Genomic DNA, 20,595 nt, shown 5'->3' on the forward strand with positions numbered 1-20,595 from the left:
TAAAAGTATAACAATTTTTGTATTGGATGCAACCGCTTTTATAATTGATTTGTGTACAGTCTGTTTGGTACATGGCTAGGCCTTGATAAAAATAGCACAACAAGGTCATGGTCATTTTTCATCAAAACAAGTTTATCCCAACACGAGCCAGAAAAACGTTTATATGCCATGTAGGCCTATTCCAGTTTTGAATAAACACACCTCTATGGAAAAATCTTCACAATATCGTGAATTGACATTCAACTATCATCAAGCTACTATGTCTTTACAAAACATGTACAATTCAGTTTTTTTTTTTATTTGGGTCCCGAGAGCCATACAAATATAAAAGTTTTGCTATGGCTTTAATTTGGTGGACAATATGAATAACCGTACATATTTCACATGAATGATCAATTGGTTGTCTTCATTGAAATTAAATACAGAACATTTTGATTAATTGACATTAAATACAGAAGATGTTGGTTTGCTATAAAAGTTTGGATGAAAGGGAAATGGTTGGTGTGCTACCTGTGTGGTCAAATAGTAAAATTGTCAGTAAGGGTAGTTTTAGAAATAATGACACAGTTTAATCAATATCAGTATTGCTCATTTTATTAATTCACAAGCAGTGTAGCAAACCGTTAGCTCAGCTAAATGTTGCTAAATACACACATAAATAAAAAAATACACATGTATACATTGCAAAAATACAAAGTGGCACAGTACATGGACTCCGCTATAAACTCAGAAATGTACTTATTACAAGTGACAACACAACAATGACAGCTAAAACATCACTCCACATACAACAACCTAAATTTAGTTTTTTCTGTGTGTGAAAGAGGACAGAACACAAGTATCAATACGGCAGCTTAAAACTCAACAGAAAGGCAAAGGGAAACACCAAAACATTTCAAAGAAATCAGTAAGTAATTATTATCATGTCGATTCTGTTGAAACATAACGTACATAACTGCAACAAATATTAAGGCACTTAACTTAAAATATGCTTTTTTGCTAATTAAAATTGTAAGTTGACTGACATTTTACAGCAAAAAAGGTAAACCAGCAGATATCAGGGTGTTAAATTGAAAACACATTAATCATTGTATGGGATGGTTACATAACTTCACAGGGTAGTCATCAGTGTCTCATGTGTTTTTTTTACCTTTTTTAAAATAATTAAATGTCTTTAACTCCTAAAATATCCTACTGAAAAGCATAGTATTTTAATAAAATCAATGCATTTTGTCCAAATATTTTAAACAAATCACTCAACTTATAATTTCAAGTTACAAGAAATGAACTCCGGATTGTAAGTTCTGAAACTGATAACCACCAGCAAGTGACAAATACAACTATATACAAGAGCTGTGGAATAAAGATGAGCAGATTCCACTAAATTACATTTTGTTTGAACAGTTTTCAGAGGAAAGGAAACAACATAAGAGCTACTTTGCAACTAGCTTTAAAGGGACTGGTACACAAAATAACAAAGGAGAGGAGCGAACACTATTCAATAGACCAATCAATACAGAAGGCAACATGATTAAATGCATGATGTGATGAAATAACTCTACTAAGGGGTAGTCAAACCACATAGACCTGGTATCATAATGCCAAATGTATTGGCTGTACTTCACATGTGCTTGTTGGTCCTCCTCTCATATTTGTTTGGCGCCTAGTCTTCCTTTTTCTCTGGCAACACTTGGGTAACATCACCATTGCACGGTGCCTGTGGCTGCTCTTCCTGTCTGCCTGCACTGGGCAGGGAGACTGCCGTGATGGTGGCAGTCTGTGTCTCAGGAGCCTTTTCGCTGAGAGCTGCCTTGAGGCTGACAGCAAAGACATTGCTGCCCCCAGCTGCAGGAGCAGGAGCCCTGCTGGGCTCAGCTGCAGCTCCTTCAACAAGACCGGAGGCCCCAGGATCGCCCGGGTCAGTCGCTCGAAGCCTCTTCATCAGGGTGGTCACTCTTACAGCTTTCTGTGAGTAATTAAAACAAATAGTGGGTTTAATTTATGTGGTATCATACAACACACTTTACTTTACTTGATTCTGATGGATGCTTTTGGGAAGGCCTCTGGCTGAGAGAAATTATATTTTGAAAAGTATACATAATTGTTTCTATATATATGATGGTAGAGTCACTTGGTATCTCTCTCTCTCCGTCTCTTTTTATATGTTTATAACACATACTGCTGTCAGTCTGCCTCAGGGATAAATCATTCAAATCAAGTAAAATGTTCACACATGTTAAACTGCAGTTAAGTAGAATGACTTGTTGCAACACCGGATTATCATAGATTTTAATAGAAGTTAAATGGGTTACATATGTATACCTAATCAGTTTTAAAAAAGTGGTAATGAAAGAAGTGTAGCAAACCAAGAGAATTTCCAAAAAACAGTAGGCTCCAGTCCTACTTGCAGACTTGGGTCATGATAGTATCAGTATTAAATAAATATTATGTCCAACACCTGTAATAATTCATGTTAAATGACCAACAATATATTGATAAATGAGATAGTTATACCTTCCATTTGGCTTTGGCGAAGTTCTTTTCTATTTGTGCACACACACCATCCTTGATGTTCTTGTCTGAGGCAGCATTTCCAGAAATCCTGACAAGAAAGAAACATTTTTTCATTATGATATTATATTTGTGTTACCTGCATACAAAAAAGTGAATCCATTGAAATGTGTCTAAATATTTGATTTACTTAATTTGTTTTTTTTACCATTCATGTGCAATAGCTTCCTGTGCTGTCAATCGCTGGTCTTGGTCCACTTCCATCAGAGATGCCACTAAAGTTTTGGCTGTAAAAAAAAAAGAAAAAAAGCTGAAATTCAGTCTTTAAATACATCATCAATGACAGGAAAAAGCAGATTCATTTTCACTTTTGAATGACATTTTTAATAAACTGATTATCTCTTACCAGAGTCTGAAATGTCATCCCAGTATGGGGAATCAAATTCATAGTCGCCTGACAAAATCTTTAGGAAAAGATTCTTATCACGCTCATCATCTTCATCGGGATCGTCATAGAAAGGTGGGTTTCCAGACAAACTGAGTCGGCAGAATGAGAGCATTATAGGTTTTTTGATAAAGTAAATTAAATGAACTTCACTATTTGATGAGTACTTACAGTATATACATGATGACACCGATGGCCCAACAGTCCACAGGTCGTCCATATTTCTGCCTTCCCACCATCTCAGGAGCTAACGGACAATAGGAACAAAGCTTGTTTTTACTGTAGGACTACAAACCTATGAATTGAATTAAGCTAAAATTGTTTCATTTTGTATTGATCTACTTTCTAGTTTTATGTTACTAACCAAGATATTCTGGAGTCCCACACGGGTCCTTGATGAATCCTTTTTCCAGTTTTGCCAACTGGAAGTCGCTGATAACAATTTTGGAGTGCTTCAAACGATTGAAGTACACCAAGTTCTCCAGCTGTATAAGTAAACAAATAAGCGTTTATCAAACTGGAACCCTTTTAAAGTGTTTTTCATACATATCATGTTTGGCCTGTGTTGAAATGCTACAATGTTTCACTAGGTGTCAGCAGTGTGTACCTTCAGATTTCTGTGGACAATTTTCAGAGAGTGCAGGTAAGCTACAGCCTCCAACACCTGCCTCATAACATTGCTGGTGTCCCTCTCAGAGTAGTATCCTTGATCTAAGATCCAGTCGAACACCTCCCTGCCTGTAGCGCTAAAAGATGGTAGATCCAAATTTAGTACATGTCACATGTTGAGTTATAACACATGTTGAATAAAAAAAAAATCAGTCTCATACAAGTTGAGAAATTACAGTGCACGTCAGTCTGTGCCAACATTTCTTTTAAGTGCATCTAATAATACTCACAGCTCCAGAAAAATGAAGTACTCTTTCTTCGTTTCAAAAGCATCAACCAGCTGGAGGATGTTATGATGTTTCATCCTTTGAAAAGCAGGAAAAAGGGGAAAGAGAGCAATAGCACAGGAGGGAGAATTAGGGTATGTAGGTGGGACTAAAATGAACAACAAAATAGTGTTGATGAGTAATATATACTGTAAGCTCACACTATGTAATCATTTTAAGCTGTATTGTGTAAAACATTCAGTACTGCAAAGGATAATCTAATTACTGATAGATACATAGCCATCTTTTCACATTATTAAATTGCAGATACAATTAATTGAGAATTAATGATGACAACCAAAATGATGATACTCCGGCACTTTAGGCTTTTACCAAATAAAAGGAATAGGATTGTGATATTCTTTAATTTTGTTTGTCAATGTCGAGTAAATGTGATAATATTTCACTAAATACTTTCTGACTTTCCTACCCTGTCTGTGGCACATACGTCTTTAAAGAAAACTAACAAACAACTTTGATAAAAAAAACTAAAAACAATCCTTAGTCATTCGTTAGACAATGTAGATCTACAAACAGGAGTAAATTATTTGTCCGGAGTGCTTTGTGAGTACTGCAGCAGGACAGTGTAAGTGGGGTTGACTCTAAATAAACTGCAGTGCCCATGTTCATGTAAATAAAGGAACATGTCATTCAGTCTAAGCTGTTGATTGTTTTTGGAAAATATTATAAGTTTTATGGCACAGAGGAATACAGTAAATCTAGATTTTGTTAAACATTCAATAGTTGTCAGTGGGATTCATCCATTGTTGGTTTTGGTTCCTTGATATGATTTGTTAATAGTATGAACATCTATAAATATCACAACCCTTACTTTTGAATAACTCTAAGAATGCAGATTGGTTTTGAGCTCCTGTACCGCACTTAGATTTGTCTTTGGCTTGACCTCAAGAAATGTTTTTGCTGATCATTACTTTTTTCATCTCAGTTTCAGGAGAGTTTCTCAGAAATCTATTATAAGGAGCTTCAAACTTACATCTTTAAGATCATTATCTCATTCTTGGCCGCTTTCCTCACTTTCCTTCCATCCTTTTTGTGGAACTTTTTACAGGTGGACATTTTCAAGGTGTTCCTATCCTTCGCTCGGAATATCTCACAAAACTCCTCCCTGTTGAAAAGAGGAAAGAAGACACATACATCATATGTTGTGCAGATTTCTTGAAGTTCTTACTTATCAGCATAACAACGTAGCTGTACTCACGATTTAACAATTTGTCCGAGGTCATATTTGTCGGCCACATCTGAGGGATTGTTGTAATCCTTCTTCTGCCCGAGTGTCAGACAACCAAATGGCATGGCAGCTCGTGCCCTATAGCCAGGGAATGACCTGCCAAAAGACAACCTGTGGAGTATTTGCAACATGTTAGATTAACCTGAGTAATACAGCATTATTTCAAAAGACGTGAATTTCCACAGTACAAAGTGGATCACACGGATGAGCAACTGAATAGCCGAGCCAACAGAGATGAGTGCTCATTACTGAATAACATAAACACATTTGACTGTATATTCAATATTGTAAATGCAGCAGAAAATGCTTTACAGAGAAATAAACAATTTCGTTAATGGCAATAATAGAAATGGAGAACACTGTTGCTCAGTTGTGGCCCTTAACATAAAATAAATGCAGTAAATCATTGAGTCATTTAGAGGGAAATGTTGGGGTGAATTATTATTTTTTTCTCTGAAACCTATTTGGTCATACATCTGAGAAAAGGTAAGTGTAATTGAGCTTGTGGGAGCAAATTAATTCAGATTACCATAATAGCACAACAACATTAAATTACATTTTCAAATAACATAATCTTCCTCAGTGAACTCTGCCAGACCGGCTTGTTTTATCCACTCTGCAGTGAGTCAGCTCTGTACTGCATTATTCATCTGGACCTGACCCTGTGCTGTTTCTGTGACTTTTGTCTACCTTTTTTAGATTTCCAAAGTCGGGAAAGCTATTAACTCCATCTCTGGATGAACAATTGTAGACGAGATTTGTGTTTTAATTTCTGATAGCAAGCCAGTGAAAGATGAAGTTATAACTACTCAGAGTTATATTGACTTGCCTTCTGGCTCTACAGATTGTATCACAATGTTCATTGCTGTTGTAATTTATTATCTTCTGTTTGCTATTGTAGTAAAGTGTTTTTATTGCATGTACAGCACTTTGGCTCGACAAAAAATCGTTTTAAAAATGTGCTGTATAAATAAAACTTGATTTGATTTGATGAAATATTGTTTGTTTAATAAAGTCGGTATAACAACTAAATGAATTACAAACAAACATTTACACAATTGCTTAGTCATTGTCATTGGTACTAGGAATCGGTAAAGTATCAAACAAAACAACCCAGTGCAAGAACTACCAAAACTTTTCTGGATCCACACAACTGCAGTTAACTATACTTAACAGCAGAATAAACAAATAAATACACTCTCACTTAATCTCAGTTGTTCCACTCATGACCAAGGTCACATAGCTGACTGTGTATCTGAACATAAGGAAGAATGAAGAACTGAAAGTGAATTATTGCATTCATTCCACATAGCATTTCTAACTGTAGACAACAACAAGCTATTACATTCACCCACATGTGTAAGGTATTGCAGCCTCAATAAATAGATAAACAGATAAATAACTTAATAAGGAACACAAGCCTGCTGCTTTTTAATTCACTATAAACACGGCAGGACTACCATGGACATAGGGTGATGAAACTCTCGCCTATTGCTAAACCAAGTTTATCTGATTGCTTTTTAGCAATCATAAGTTACTTTCTGACGTGTGTTCGTTTTTTAACGATACTTGTTATTTTGTGGCAATTAAATGCAGCAGGAAAGTTTACAACTTAAACACTAACACAATATACTACAACTTTAAATGAGGGTGACTTGAATAGCTGCAGCTGCACAGCAGAATACTAAACAAGTCCACCACTACCAGCTAAATATTACTGGCGAAATATGATGCTGAAGAGAAAAGAGACCCAGCTTTTTTGGCAAGACTTACAATAGAAATGGCAGCCAGCACAGGAGAGTGGGAGTAAAGAAACTCTGACTGAGGTGCTGTCTGGAGCCTCAGTCAAGACCCTATCAGAGGCAGAGATTTCTTCATGTCTTAGCATCCAGTAGTATCTTTAGTGCAATAAAAAGTGGTTTTATGAATATATAAAAACTGAATTTGAAGATGACAAATGTTGAAAAGATGATTTATTTATGCACTTTATTATTCGCAAGCAACATTGCAGGAGGTGTCAGGCAGAAGATCTCACGTTTTGTGAATCAAGAGAGAGCCTTTAAGTTGAAGACAGTAAGCAGTATATGCCGTGCAGTGTGCTACTGTCCACAAGGGGACTCATTACTCCTCAGATCTCTGCTGTGAGGCTCATATAAAAAGTGTTACCTTATGTAAACTGCTTGGTTATTAAAAGAGAGTCCATTTCCATTGATGTTCCTCATTTTACCCTCTTTATTGATCCTGATTTAATGGATCTAATCTCTCTTTGATCCATATACTGCAGGGCAAAAAAAACATTCATGGCGTTTCTGATTCATTTGGATACAGTCCTATTGATTAACAGGGTATTGAAGTAGCTGTGATGCAGTTCTCTTTATTCCCCCCATACAGACAGATAATATGCATTATCTACACAACTCACTGGAATATCAAGTGGCATCTATAAAACCTTATGTTTATGGGACTGAGAGAAATTATCTAACTATCACAACATTACCCTTCCTAATTTTGAAAAAAATAAATTGTATAAAGTGTGTAATAATTTGCACAACCTCTATTGTATGCAACTGTAGCTGTGATCTCAAGGACAGGCATGTCATGCATTGACAAAAACACTGAGTAAAAACATCTTCTGCCGGAACGAGAAGTATACAGTATATTTAGATCAAATAAAACTCTATAGAATCTATCACTTGCCCCTAATGTTACTAACATTTGCACTTAATCATGTTGGGGTGTCTGCCAGAGAAAAGGTTTTAAAAAGTGATAAACAAATTCATTTTTAGCTAGAAGTTCCCTGCTGCATACAGTCCTTGCAGAAATCCAAAAGTGCTTCTCTATTCGTGCCATTTTGTTACAGCTACTGTTTAACACAAAAGTACTGTTGATTTATATTTTTTATATGAGGGCACTAACACACATTTTAGAAAAAAAATCCATAAGGTGTTGTATTTAACTTTGGTCCTGTAATCCAAAAATATAACAGAACAGAAAGTAATAACCAAGATTTGCCCAGGGTGAGGTTTACTTTTTGGTTGTTTTTCAGATGGTGAGCTCAAGCCTTGCCTCTCCCTCTGATGTCTGTCAGTCATAAAACTCTCTTCTATGTTCAAAATGCTTCTTCTCTTTCTCCTTGATTTTAAACATGAGCTGGAGCCAACAATGTGTTGTTCATTTTATGACTTATTGAAATGAGGATTTATTAAGTATATTTTATGTCATTTTAAGACCTTTTTTTCGTGAAAGTCCGACCCCATGCCACTCACACAAAATGCCTTGGTTCATTAAAACTGTTGTTTTATTAAACAAAGAAACATGTATAAAAAACATTATCCTCTAAGAGAAGAGATGATTTATGCCAGATTTAGCAATTATTTTCATCTTCCATCTTGTTTAAGTGCATTTGGAGGTCAACTTGAAAAGACAAAAATATCAACTCTTTTCTAATCAGACAGTATCTTAATTGTTTAAGTTCATATCAGACAATCTTTGTAACTCAGGGCTGTATCTTTTTCTGAAGTACGCAGAAGAAGCACAATTCCCAGATTGAGTAAAGAGACGTAGCTGCTTAAACAGAGAGCAAATAGGTTTGGCTCTCTAGCCCAAACCATGATGTATTTCAGAGATATTTGCTTGATGGAAATGGCATACAATAGCATGTCCAAAAGAGGTCGCATAACCAAAATGTCATCTTGAACGGGCAAATAATTGCAAAAATATTCACATGAATAAATAGCTATGTTGCAAAGAAGATCGAGAGTCGCAATGACCTGAGACAATGAGATTGAACTGCTATACCTCCCAATTAATCATATCCTCTCATCTTGTTCTCAAAAGCTTGACTCAAAGCGTCACAGTGCACCAAATACTAAACAGTGAGTATGATAATGTAGACAGTATTTTGTGTGCACTTGACCACCCCCCAACTCGAAATCATCTTGGAGATAAAAGGCTGTTCTCCTTCACGGGAGAAGATAAAGATACAAGGCACTTGACTATTGCTGAATCAGGGCTCTTTTATCCTTGCCTTTTGAAAGATCTGAACGAAGGGCTCTTCATTAATGGGAATGTAAACGCTGCGTCAGATTCAGACTGATGCAGAGCTCGACACCGAGAGAACTTAAATGTAGACACCCTTGGGGGACGATGACAAAGGCAGAGCTGTTTGCATTTAATAAACATAGTGTCTCATTTATTTTACAGTCGCATAAAGGTTAGTAAAGGTAAAACTTATTAGACAGACTTATTTCAGGTCATAAAGGCTAACATATATATACTAAAAGATTATTTCTGTTTATTCAAATGTGAAGTAAAAAAATATATTTGAATGAATTGATTTAGAAAAAACAAGGATGATGGATTCACTCTATGTTCAAACAGTTCCAGTACAATACTGATGAGCCTGAGGGGGATTGTTATAACTCTAATATTTGTCACACTATCACCTCTCAGACACTGTTGGTTGAGCTTTAACACATTAAGGACATGGCATCTGTGCACCATGTTTTACACATTTGCTGGATTGTGAAAAAACTAGGATATATTAAGACATGTTGGACAATGATCATGCAGTTCAAAATAACAGCAATGAGATTGAAGACTCCAATTGAAATCTCCTACATCCTCACTGCGTTGGAAAAAACACAAGACAAGGGTCTTTCAAATGTACAACCTCACAGTTCTGGCTGTTGCAGATATATATAAGGCTTTGCCAAAAGGAAAACATTATAACTTAGGTTTAAAACACATCAGACACTTATTCTCAAGCTTTTCTGAAGGATGCATTTTGGCTTCCTGTCCTGGCATTCAATAACATACCAATTGGCCAAACAGAGGTGCTAGATTTAAATGTCACATATTACAAGTCTTAATTTAGAGCTGGGTGACATGCATCTACTGCCACATTTGAATACATGTGTTTGATGATTAGATTCATGTTCAACCTACTGAAGTGCACAGTCTGGAAAATATCATATCATTCCTAATTTCCAAATTCCCATAAGTACCGTTTTAAAGTCAGATTCACACTGTAATCCAGCTGGAGTGCTTGCTAGCATTTTAACACTGTAACTGATGCCTGCCGAGTCGTGCTTAGGATCTGAGATGATGATTTTCCCTAAAGTGTCTGCTGATCTCTGCAGATATCATTTAATGTTGCCCTCTTGCAGTGTTATAGGTGTTAACACACTTTACACAAGTATCCAAGGTGAAGCATACAACCGTGTGTGTAGGGGAATATTTATGAAGTTTCAACTAAAATGTCTCTAGCTCCTTCTGAACACAGTGAGAAGTGAGACTACAAGTTTCTGTTGAATCACTGAATGATGATTTAGTCTAAACTGAACTCAGTGCAACTCATTGCAGAGCTCAGATGTGTTGGTCAAAGAGACGTCACGCGGCGGCATGCCCAAGAGAGCCGTGGGTTTGGCCACAGCCGAGCCTCTTTAAAAGCAGCGACAGGAGGCTGATGGTGCTGGTGGAGATGTTTGAGCCACATTTAATAGGCCTGTTATTCCTCATTTATGGCCTAAATGTTGCTCTTACTCACTGTGAACACAAAGAAGCTACTTCTTATTTCCAAGGACATTACGTCAGACTTGAACAAGACTTGAGCAAGGTATTGTGTTTGTTTTTCTCGAAGTCCAAGGCGAGACAAAAGATTTTGATGCGTATGAATCAGTCCTCCTCTGTGCTCCACTACTATTGAGTCGACCATTCATCTCTTCTTCGGGCATCACTGGCCCATCTGACCAGTTTCTTCAGATGTTGTTTTGTTGCCATGGTCACCGAGTGCTACAGTATGCACTGTGGTTCTGTCTGTGCAGAACATCTCTCTGCATACTCATCGACATTACTGCGAATCACTGCCCCTACATGTGGCCGAAACTCCATTGACCTGAGCTCGAACACAGTTTATAAAAGAAAACCCAGAATCATAACCAAATAATAACAAAACAATACCATGTCACCCTCAAAACCATGTGTACCCCAGTTATCTGACATTTAATTAAGTTAAATTAACTGAATGCAAAATGACACACAGCACAACCAAAGAAACACATTCACTGCAGTAAAAACGTATACATAAAAAAAGGCTCGCACAAATGTGACTGTGAAAAAGTTTGTGGCAGAATTTCTAAAATGAAAAGCATGCAGAAGCTGATCCTAAAGTATTGTTTAATATACTAGCTATACGTAAAAAGGCCACGTATGCTTCCAAAAGCATCATCTTGTGTCAAGAAAAACTCTTGTTTTCAGCTTTCAGTGCCAAGAGCAAAAGGTATCCAACACAATATCCTTTCTCATGACACTTCACTGTCTCCTGCGTCAAACCAACAGGCGGTGCAGCAGGGTTCTCCAAACTCTTTGCACAGTTTACATGAAGTCTATACAAGCCTTCTGATGTGATGCAATGTGATTGATACAGATGTTTCCAACACTGAAGCCATTGCAAGGAGGAGGACAGTAGAGGACAGGCAGCTTCACTATCCTGACCTGTCACAGCACCACTTCTTTTCGGGTGTCTGAAGTGGCGACTGATGGCAAAGTAAGTTGGCTTTGCAATCACAAGCTCCTTTGGTGTAAATCATAGACTGTATGAAATAGGTGTGAACTGATGACAAATAATGACAAGGAGGCAGGGACAACGCGAGACTGTGAAATGTGAAGAGATGCTGCAGTCTGAGAGCATGAGCAGCATGCCTTATGTAAATCTGAAGCACAGTTTGAGCAAGTCTTTATGAACTAAAGCACATATTATGAATGGACTTGTTAAGCGGATCGTAATGAGCAGAATTATGCGTAAACGGTAACAGCAAAACAGCTTTGACCGATTTCAGTGTGGAAATGACAACCTTACAGCTCAACAGTTTGATAAACAGTATTTGCGCATCATCCAGGTATGAGTGATGTTGGAGAAAACTCTGCTGCAGGTTTATTAAACCTCATGGGCACGTGATATTTCAACCAAAATGTAAACATCTCCGCAAAAGTTTTCGAAACAAATACTGCGTCCATTATTACGCGAGGACGCGAGGTCGCCAGGACGACTTTACTAAATGAAAATGTTTAAATGTAAACCTCGGAGAACATTCCGCGACATTCTCCACTTCTCACGCTTAACACAGCTGTGCTTTGCAATCTGTTGACGGTAAACCAAACATTATGCAAATTGCGTTTCACTTACCTTCAGTTAGGTAAACTGGTAGGATAATGCAATCCAATCCACTGTTTAATATTTTAATATTTTCCCTGTTGCAGCTTCACTTTTTCTTCCACTGATTTTACAGCCAGCCTGGTTGCAGACAGATTTAGGATCCTCTAGCATTTCCAACAAGTCAGCTTGTTCACGGGAGTATTACGTGAACGTGTGATGGTAGCAGCAGGCTATGATGCAGGAAGGAGGGGTGTGTGGTTTGTCCGCGCGCGTGTGTGTCTCTGTGTGTGTCTGTGTGTATGTGCATTAGTGCAGCAAATGTTTGATAACAGTTTCATCATTTTCAATGCTTTGAACGATAACATAGCAGGATACATTTGTTCTCAGAATCCATCCGGAAGTTGGTGCCAGAACGAGGCCATCTGATCCCAGAATAAGAACGGTGTCCATCTCTTAAAAAACATTCTCCTTGCACACTTGCAGTCTCCACCTATGATGGTCTAGTAAATAACACAGAAAACTGTGGTCATGGGTTTGTTTGTTTACCTGTTTTGGATATCAGTTACTGATTCCCTTTCATATTACAGACATGTTTTTAAGTTTTAGTTTTTAATGTAGTGCAACCTGTGGAAAAAACTAAGCCATGTTTTGTCTCTTTTTGCAGTGTTTGGGTCAAGATCCTGAAGTGAGAAAGAATTAAGGGAGAAACAAAGTTAAAACTGTAATTATCAATGAACTCCTGGAGCAGACCTGTACCAACGTGAACTCCTAACATTTTGGTCGTGAAATAAACACTTTTTTGAAGTGAGTAATATGGATTTTATGCTGTTAACGTGTGTTTAAAATCTCCAAAGTTACCTGCCCACCACTACATTATATCATATAATATTAACATACTCTTATGTGAGGATGTTGCATCTGAGCACTTTCGAGAGAGAAAACTGAACTGCATTGGTAGCACTTTGCAAAAATGTACAGGTATGGAGAGGATTTGCAAGGATTTTAGATGGTAGGCAGACTCTGTAGCATCAGTTTATGTAACATGAGTGTCTCTCTCCTAAAATGAGTAATGCCGCTAAAAGGCCATTGGGATAACAGGAAAGAGAGTGCTGGAGCATCTTAACCTGCTCCCCACCTACCAACAAAACCACCTACTCTCTGTTTTCTGACTCCCGGTATTACATGGCTTTTCAGGACTCTGGTTGTTTTAGCAATACAGATTGTGTTGTATCACACATCTGAATCCTTACAATCCCTTACATCACTGTCATTATTTTAGTGGAGTATGTTTATAAACCTACCTTTCAATCCTGCGCTGTAGGAGGGAGTCAGTCACAGCTGTCTTAGTTTAAGTCTGAAAATGTATTTTAGATATCAGCCTGAGATGGGATTACTTGAGTTAAAAGACATATTTTAAATTGAAGGGTAAAAGTACATCGTGACACAATTGCAAAAGTAGAATTACAGTGTCTATTCACCAAAAACAGTAACACAAATAGTTCTCAGGTACACCCTGATGGATGTTCTTCAGATAAAAGGTGAGGCATCTTGATTTTGAGAGCTACAGGCACAAATATGTTAACACAAGCCAAAAAATGACAGCAGTCATTCAACAGTCTCTGCATTGTTGTGGGACACTTAAAATGTTCAAAATCTGCCTGAACTCCACACTCACGTGTGTATGTTCTCATATCTGTATGTCTATGCGCCTGACACTGAATTGACATTGACATCTACAATTTTGATGTGTTGTCACCATAGTAACAGCCTCTTCAGGGACACAGATATTGCAGTGTTTCAAGCCATTTGAGAGAAGAAGCAATACAAAGTCATTTTACACAAATAAATCTCACAGAGAAGATCCCTAAACCAACACTGAGGGTCATTTTCAAATCTCTGAGACGCCAAGGCTATTTGTAATACCATCATTATTGTTTATTTAAAATAAAAAATGCTATAGGTTTGTATTCCTTTAGATTACACATTACCTTTATTATAACGTTTGGGGATCTTCTATTGCAATTTAATTACAAAGTTGTTAATTACTTAATCTGTTTTATCTGTTTACATTGTCACAGTCACTTGAATGGTCAGTCATTTGAAACTAGACTTATTGTTTGACCTTCAACAGTCAGCTGTGTGGCACATGAGAAACTGTAGCTGTTTAGGTGGTTCAATAGGCAGGATCCATATACTGCACAGTATTCAGTTATTAGTCATTGCTTGAGTTCTTTTTTTTACCATATTTATTTCAATGGACATAAAAATATCTTTTAAAAAAGAAAATATTTTCTCTGCGTCTCGTAACAATAACAGTGCCTCCCATACCCCGTGCAGTATATTCCTCTAATGTGATTGCTATCAGTTGTGATTATCCACAAGAAAAGCTTTTCAGCCTGTCATACAGTTGAAGCAGACGCAAAAGTGGAATCTGCGTCACAAAGCTCGCAGGCAGTACCTCACTGTGCTTCTCAGAAACTACTCAATGCTCTGCTCATCCTTATGTTACCATGGCTGCATCTAGTTAATCCAGCATTTGTAAGTCTATGAATGGACTCAAGTGACTCCCCTGCTTCACTGTTTCAACATGTCTGTCTTCTCGCCTGTATCTGATATACTCCGTCTCTTCATGGAGGAACCGTAAATAGAGAATATGTGCTATGTTATCAGATTACTTTGATGTTTTTACAGGTTGAGGGGGAAATGACAAAAAAAACATTGTACCTTAGAAGCTCTAATTTTGATGATACATTTCCTCGTTAATTCTCTCTAAGAAGGCAGATGCGTTTAAGTGTATATATACTCTTAAATGTAAGTGAGGCAATGTATATGTATAGGAATATTGTCGAAATGTTGAGTTGATCTTGAAAGAAAAAAAAGTAATCACCAAAGTCCCACAATGTCATTCGATCTGCAGGCTCTTCTCATTGTTTGGAGAAAATAGGATTTTCTCAAATCTCTTTTGGAAATCATATTCTGATCAAAATGTGTTTTTTTTCCACAGTCCTATACTCAAGCTTGTGAAAGATGAGTCAACTTATAGTTCAACTAAGTTGTCATAGAAACCAAAACCAATAGTCATGGGGTTTGTGATGGAAACCTTTGAAGGGATGAAGGCATGCTTCTCATATGCATCAGCGGAGACCTTGACATCTGTTACAGCACTTTCTGAGGACATTCAAAAGGTTTCCTATAAAACTGTTCAAATTAAGCAATGAGACTTGCTATCAATGCCAAAGATTATAGCCCAAAGCGTGAATTAATACAAATAATAATGGCTGAATCAGAAAATAAATGTCAAAATATTAACAACATCTTTGGGAATTAATTGTGGATAGTTAGAATAGAAAGGTTTATAATACACCTTCTGCAATTCTTTGTATTTACTGTCACATACACCGAATTTAAGCTTTTCTTATATGCAAGTAAAATAAGTCGAGCAACTGAGTGTTATTTCAGAATACAAGCATTTGTTTGAATCTTTGTGCAACCTGTGCTGCTTGCTTGAGTTGTTTGTCATGCATTTCAATCTCCGTATACTTTATGTCAACTTTTAACAATACTTTTTACCAAAGAAAAAGTCCCTGTTAAAACTGTTGATAGTGTGCTCTGTTGGTTATCTGACTAATAACACTGACACTGTGACCAGAAAGATAAACAATATTTGAAATGGTGTGAAGAACAAGAGATCAGAAATATGGCAGAATCTTTCGACAAAAAATGTTTTTTTGTCTTCTCTTGGGTGGATTCGGGAGTAAATCAATTCGACAGTAGGAGAAGTCTTGGATTTTGACTGTGTTTGCGTCCGTACAGGGAGGGAGGCACAGTGACACAGATGATACCCTCACACTTCAAGCAGAACATTTGGTACTCGTTGAGGTTACCATAGCTACCACAACACAGCGAGACCGGATGTCCATAATGGTGATCAGCTCGTCACTGGTGGTGCATCTGTGGTTTCTGTGTCAAAGCAAACAGTCCACAACAATCCATTTCAGAGTGAACAGGAATGAGGTAATTTGTAAAATATCGTATGTCACGCTGGTCTCCAAACTTTATTTTAAAGTCACATCGAAAAGAGAACATTTAAATTGAAACTTACTATGGCACATTGTTGTATTGCTTCATGCTCTTGGGACAAAGCAGCAGCAGTAAATAAATAAACATCCTTTAAAGGTTTCATATCCTTGTAATTACTGTGTTCTCTCTGCTTATGTGGAAAGGCAATTCATCTCTGAGTTGTCTTGTGCTAATTCAAAGTTTATGAGGGCTGCCTTTGGGTCTGCACCGCCACTTAACCAATTTTATAAACAGTGGGTTTCTCCTTCCTAATTGCTGCAGGTTAGCTGATGCAGAACTATTACGCTTCATACACTGTTTCATATCCGCAGTTATTCATTTAAAACAGCTTTAGCAGATTGGATATACTCGACAATGACGATGGATTCTTTTTTTCTAAAACATGATGACTTGAAGTACCATTTTATTATAAAATAGGAAGGAACATGTAGTTTGTTTTCATACAGGAAGCAGATATGTGTTGTTAATCATATTGATGAAATAAGTAAGACCTAAACACTATATATATACTGCAAATTTGTAAAGCAAAAACGAATCTTTAATCAATAAATAATCAACATTTCGTATGCCCCTCAAAGGTTTTTCTACATACTTACTTAAAATAACATCACTTGTTTCTTGCAGGGACTGGGGTGGTACTGATCATAGAGATGTGGGTCACTTCTTTATATCCATAAGGAGGATAAGCAAAATATACAATTCACTGTATTATTCACTGGATACTACATATCCTTTTCACTGTGTTAGTGAAAGGATATGTACTCACAGTAAAGTATTCACTTTGAGGCATATACAGTATAATCATCCTTGAATTAATCATGGGAAGGAATATGACCCAGTGTTACTCAATACATGAATGAATGTGGAGAGTGTGTATCGCTCTAACAAAATCATTTTGTTCATTACCCTGACACAAACACACATACGTGAAAATTATGAATAGATTATAAAACATGCATAAAGCAGTTTGCTAATTTTCCACCATATCTCTATGCCTTCCTACACACCACCGGTATCAAATGGGGGTTGTCATAGCAACAGGCACACAAGCCACAACAGGGCTTTTGGAAAACAAATACAGATCAGCATAACAGAAAATCTCCCTTATCCACCTTTTCTACAAACCTGTCTGAATGCCACCAAAGAAAGCTTACAAGATTGATTTTTGCTTCCCTTGTTTACAAGACAAAACCAAAACGCACAACAACACAGGCGACTTAATGACTTTTCTCATGGAATAACATACACTAATAGTATAGTTTTATGTGGCGTTTAAAATGGATTGTATGCCATTAAGGCTGGCTCCCATTTGAGCCTAATCTGGAGATCTGGGATACGTTTGAGCATCTTACAAAAGACCCATAAAGTTCATTTTTATTAGGAGTTGGTGATATCGTTATTGACCTTAAAGGTGGGGTAGGTAATTTTGGAGAAACCGGCTCGAGTGCGCTATAATTTGAAAATACACAGCCGGAAAAAATCTGCCACTTCCTTACAGAGCCCCTCCTCCAACACACACAAACGCGCACATGACCAATGAGGGCACGAGATAAGTTTGTGCACAGATGGAAGGCTGACAGGCAGGTAGGCCATCCAGTTATTTTTTAGCCGGGCCGGCTAAAATGATTGGTCGTACTTTTTACAGTACTACGGCTTCCACAGATGACATTTTTTAAGGATTTTTTGTCAAAGCACTTAAGATATTCATTGCTATCGGGATGTTAAGAGCATTCCATGGAATATAACAAAAAGTGTATCTCGAGCCGGTTTCTCAAACTTACCTACCCCACCTTTAAGTGAATGTATGTTGCTAGACATAAGTAAAAAACAAAAGTGAATGTTGCCAAATGTTTAATTCTGACACAAGTTTCCATCTTTCACAATCAAGGTCTCCCAAGCATCCAAGTGTAGCCCAAGTTTGACTGATTCTATCTACTCCATTGTTCATATTAAATATGTACATGAACCCACTGATATTTAAAGACCCTGGGTTAAACAGTTACTCGGAAAAACTGTTTTTACTGAATATCTGAAAATGTTTGTTAAAGCCTGCGTTTGAGCCGAACACAAGAAAACATATTTTCTATGCTTTGGTCAATTAAGAACGTTTCTTTGATTTGATATTATATGTTATTTCAGCCTAGTGGAAATAAATCATCCAAAATACACAGTTAGGAGTTTATTTTTCAGAAATTCAGAGAACCTGCAGTACAAAAAGATATTGTTAGGAACTAAACTGGCGTCGTCTCAGGGTGATGTATATTGCCAGAAATCTCCACTTCATCAGAACTACACCAAACTTTCCAGTTTCATTCCTATCATTATGTTACCCCCTTGAAATGTCTTGTCTTCTCTAATTGTGTTGTACTTTTCCCACATATGGCTCTCACAAGCATCCTAAATGATGTATTGCAATTATTATTAAACACACTTTCAGTCGTGAAACCAAGAAAAATGTTGAACCACCGGAGGCCCTCATGTGTCTTCAGAAGTTGGTTTACAGCAACATTTCAGGCAAGGTAATTGTTTGGCAGCTTAGAAAACAACAGTCTCAGACTAGACATGCTCTCAAAAGGACCATCATTTACATGAGTAAAAACTGAAAAGACCAAGAAAGAACTTTACTCAGGTCTCAATATTCTTTAATCATATTATTGTAGCAGAATGGACTCTTAATAATCAAACAGTCATAAAGGAATCAGCTAATGTTGACTCGACGGAGCTCGCCAGAACGGCCTCAGTAACAGGTATGAACATGTTTTCTCAATGTGCCTGAAGCTACATGATTTCACACTCACAGGAAATGACTTGTTTGTTCAGTCCATCGGTTGCAGAACTCACCAGACACTGAAACCCATCACACGTTGGTGCGCAGCTCCGAAAGCTGGGGCAGTGTGAAACTAAAAACTTGACACAGTTTCAGCGAATGTCGATGTGTGATTCTTGCAATCTGAAGGATTAAAAAAAACATTGTTAGGAGGCGACGATAAAGGACTTGATCACTGTGAAGCACTATCAAGTTTACAGGTGTCCAAATAAGCAGTAAAAAGACTGTTTTTGTCTCAGTAAAACATCTTTGGCCATCTCAGGAGGATGGAAATAATTTTTTTTTTTTTTATCAAATAGAGCTTATTATTTAATTATTATTATTTAACATGTGTTACTGTGGTTCACTTGTCTTGATCATAATAATAATTAAATAGATTCTGTGGAACTTTGAGAAAGGAAGCATTATGTTAATTAGTACTATAGCTAATGCAGTAGTTTTACTGTTTCTTGTGTCTGTATCCAACATTTGAATTTAGTTTTTGATTATGTGGATTTAAACATGGTTGGTTACCTAATCTTTTACATAAGGAATATGCACATAAAGGAGTACTGCGACATAAACAGTATGCATAAGTAGTGTTATACAACAGTGCGAAAAAAACACCAGTTTAATTGATTTCTATGTAAATATACTTGTTGTATGTGCAGTTGGTACCATGTGAGAGTGTGAAAAATAATTAGCATGGCAGTTGACGTAATCAGTTTCATTATTAATGCAGGAGTAGCTATGAAAAACAGCAATCGTAACATAAAGCAAGAGAGGTCAGCCCATTTCAGTCTGTAGATATTTACCGTAATTGTAGCCATCTGACTAACATCTTCAGTATGTAGAACATATTTAGCATGTTGTGTATATAACGTGAATTCTTGCAGCAACAGATTAAACTACAAATACCCTGGCATGCTAAAAGATGGATGATGAAAAACTCTTAACAAGTACAGTTAGCTATGTGCCCGGCGTGACCTTGCACTTTCATTGCTCTGCAAATTTGTTTGCCTTTCAATATAATCCCATCTGTGGATATATTCACTCAGAGAGCAGAGACGGGAACAAACATAACACTTCTCTCCATCTGTGACCTCCCAGCTCTTCATCCTCCCTCTGAATGCAGCGCAACAATGGAGAGGACCAAGGGAGAGGGAGGAAGATTGCCTCTCTATTCAGGTATCTACTGATGGTACACAAGCTCAAGGATAGCAGATTCAATTCAGAGAATTAAAGTGTGAGAAAGGCTACAAACCCACTTGCAAGATATTTTGCACAGGCTGTTTAGACGGAAAGGATTCAGCTAATTTCTTAAGAAAAATTGTAATAAAAATACAATTTAATCAAAAAATACAAATTACATGTGAAGTCAGGTTTGATTTTCAACAAACAAGCAATAAACCA

The 20,595-nt window shown here is 37.1% G+C and overlaps 1 protein-coding gene across 1 annotated transcript; it reads right to left on the reverse strand.

Annotated features, from left to right (window-relative positions):
* Window positions 1-571: 571 nt before the first annotated feature.
* On the reverse strand, window positions 572-12,471 carry LOC117489405 (caM kinase-like vesicle-associated protein). The gene is made up of 11 exons (XM_034138639.1): window positions 12,327-12,471; window positions 5,111-5,251; window positions 4,886-5,017; window positions 3,856-3,930; window positions 3,564-3,702; window positions 3,321-3,441; window positions 3,128-3,203; window positions 2,918-3,048; window positions 2,720-2,798; window positions 2,515-2,602; window positions 572-1,966 (listed from the first exon to the last, which is right to left on the reverse strand). Exons 2-11 carry the CDS (start codon window positions 5,203-5,205, stop codon window positions 1,664-1,666), a joined length of 1,239 nt encoding a protein of 412 aa, XP_033994530.1. The 5' UTR covers window positions 5,206-5,251; window positions 12,327-12,471; the 3' UTR covers window positions 572-1,663.
* Between the last annotated feature and the right edge of the window lie 8,124 nt (window positions 12,472-20,595).

The sequence above is a fragment of the Trematomus bernacchii genome, unplaced genomic scaffold (assembly GCF_902827165.1).
Source record: "Trematomus bernacchii unplaced genomic scaffold, fTreBer1.1, whole genome shotgun sequence".
NCBI classification, from domain to species: Eukaryota; Metazoa; Chordata; class Actinopteri; order Perciformes; family Nototheniidae; genus Trematomus; species Trematomus bernacchii.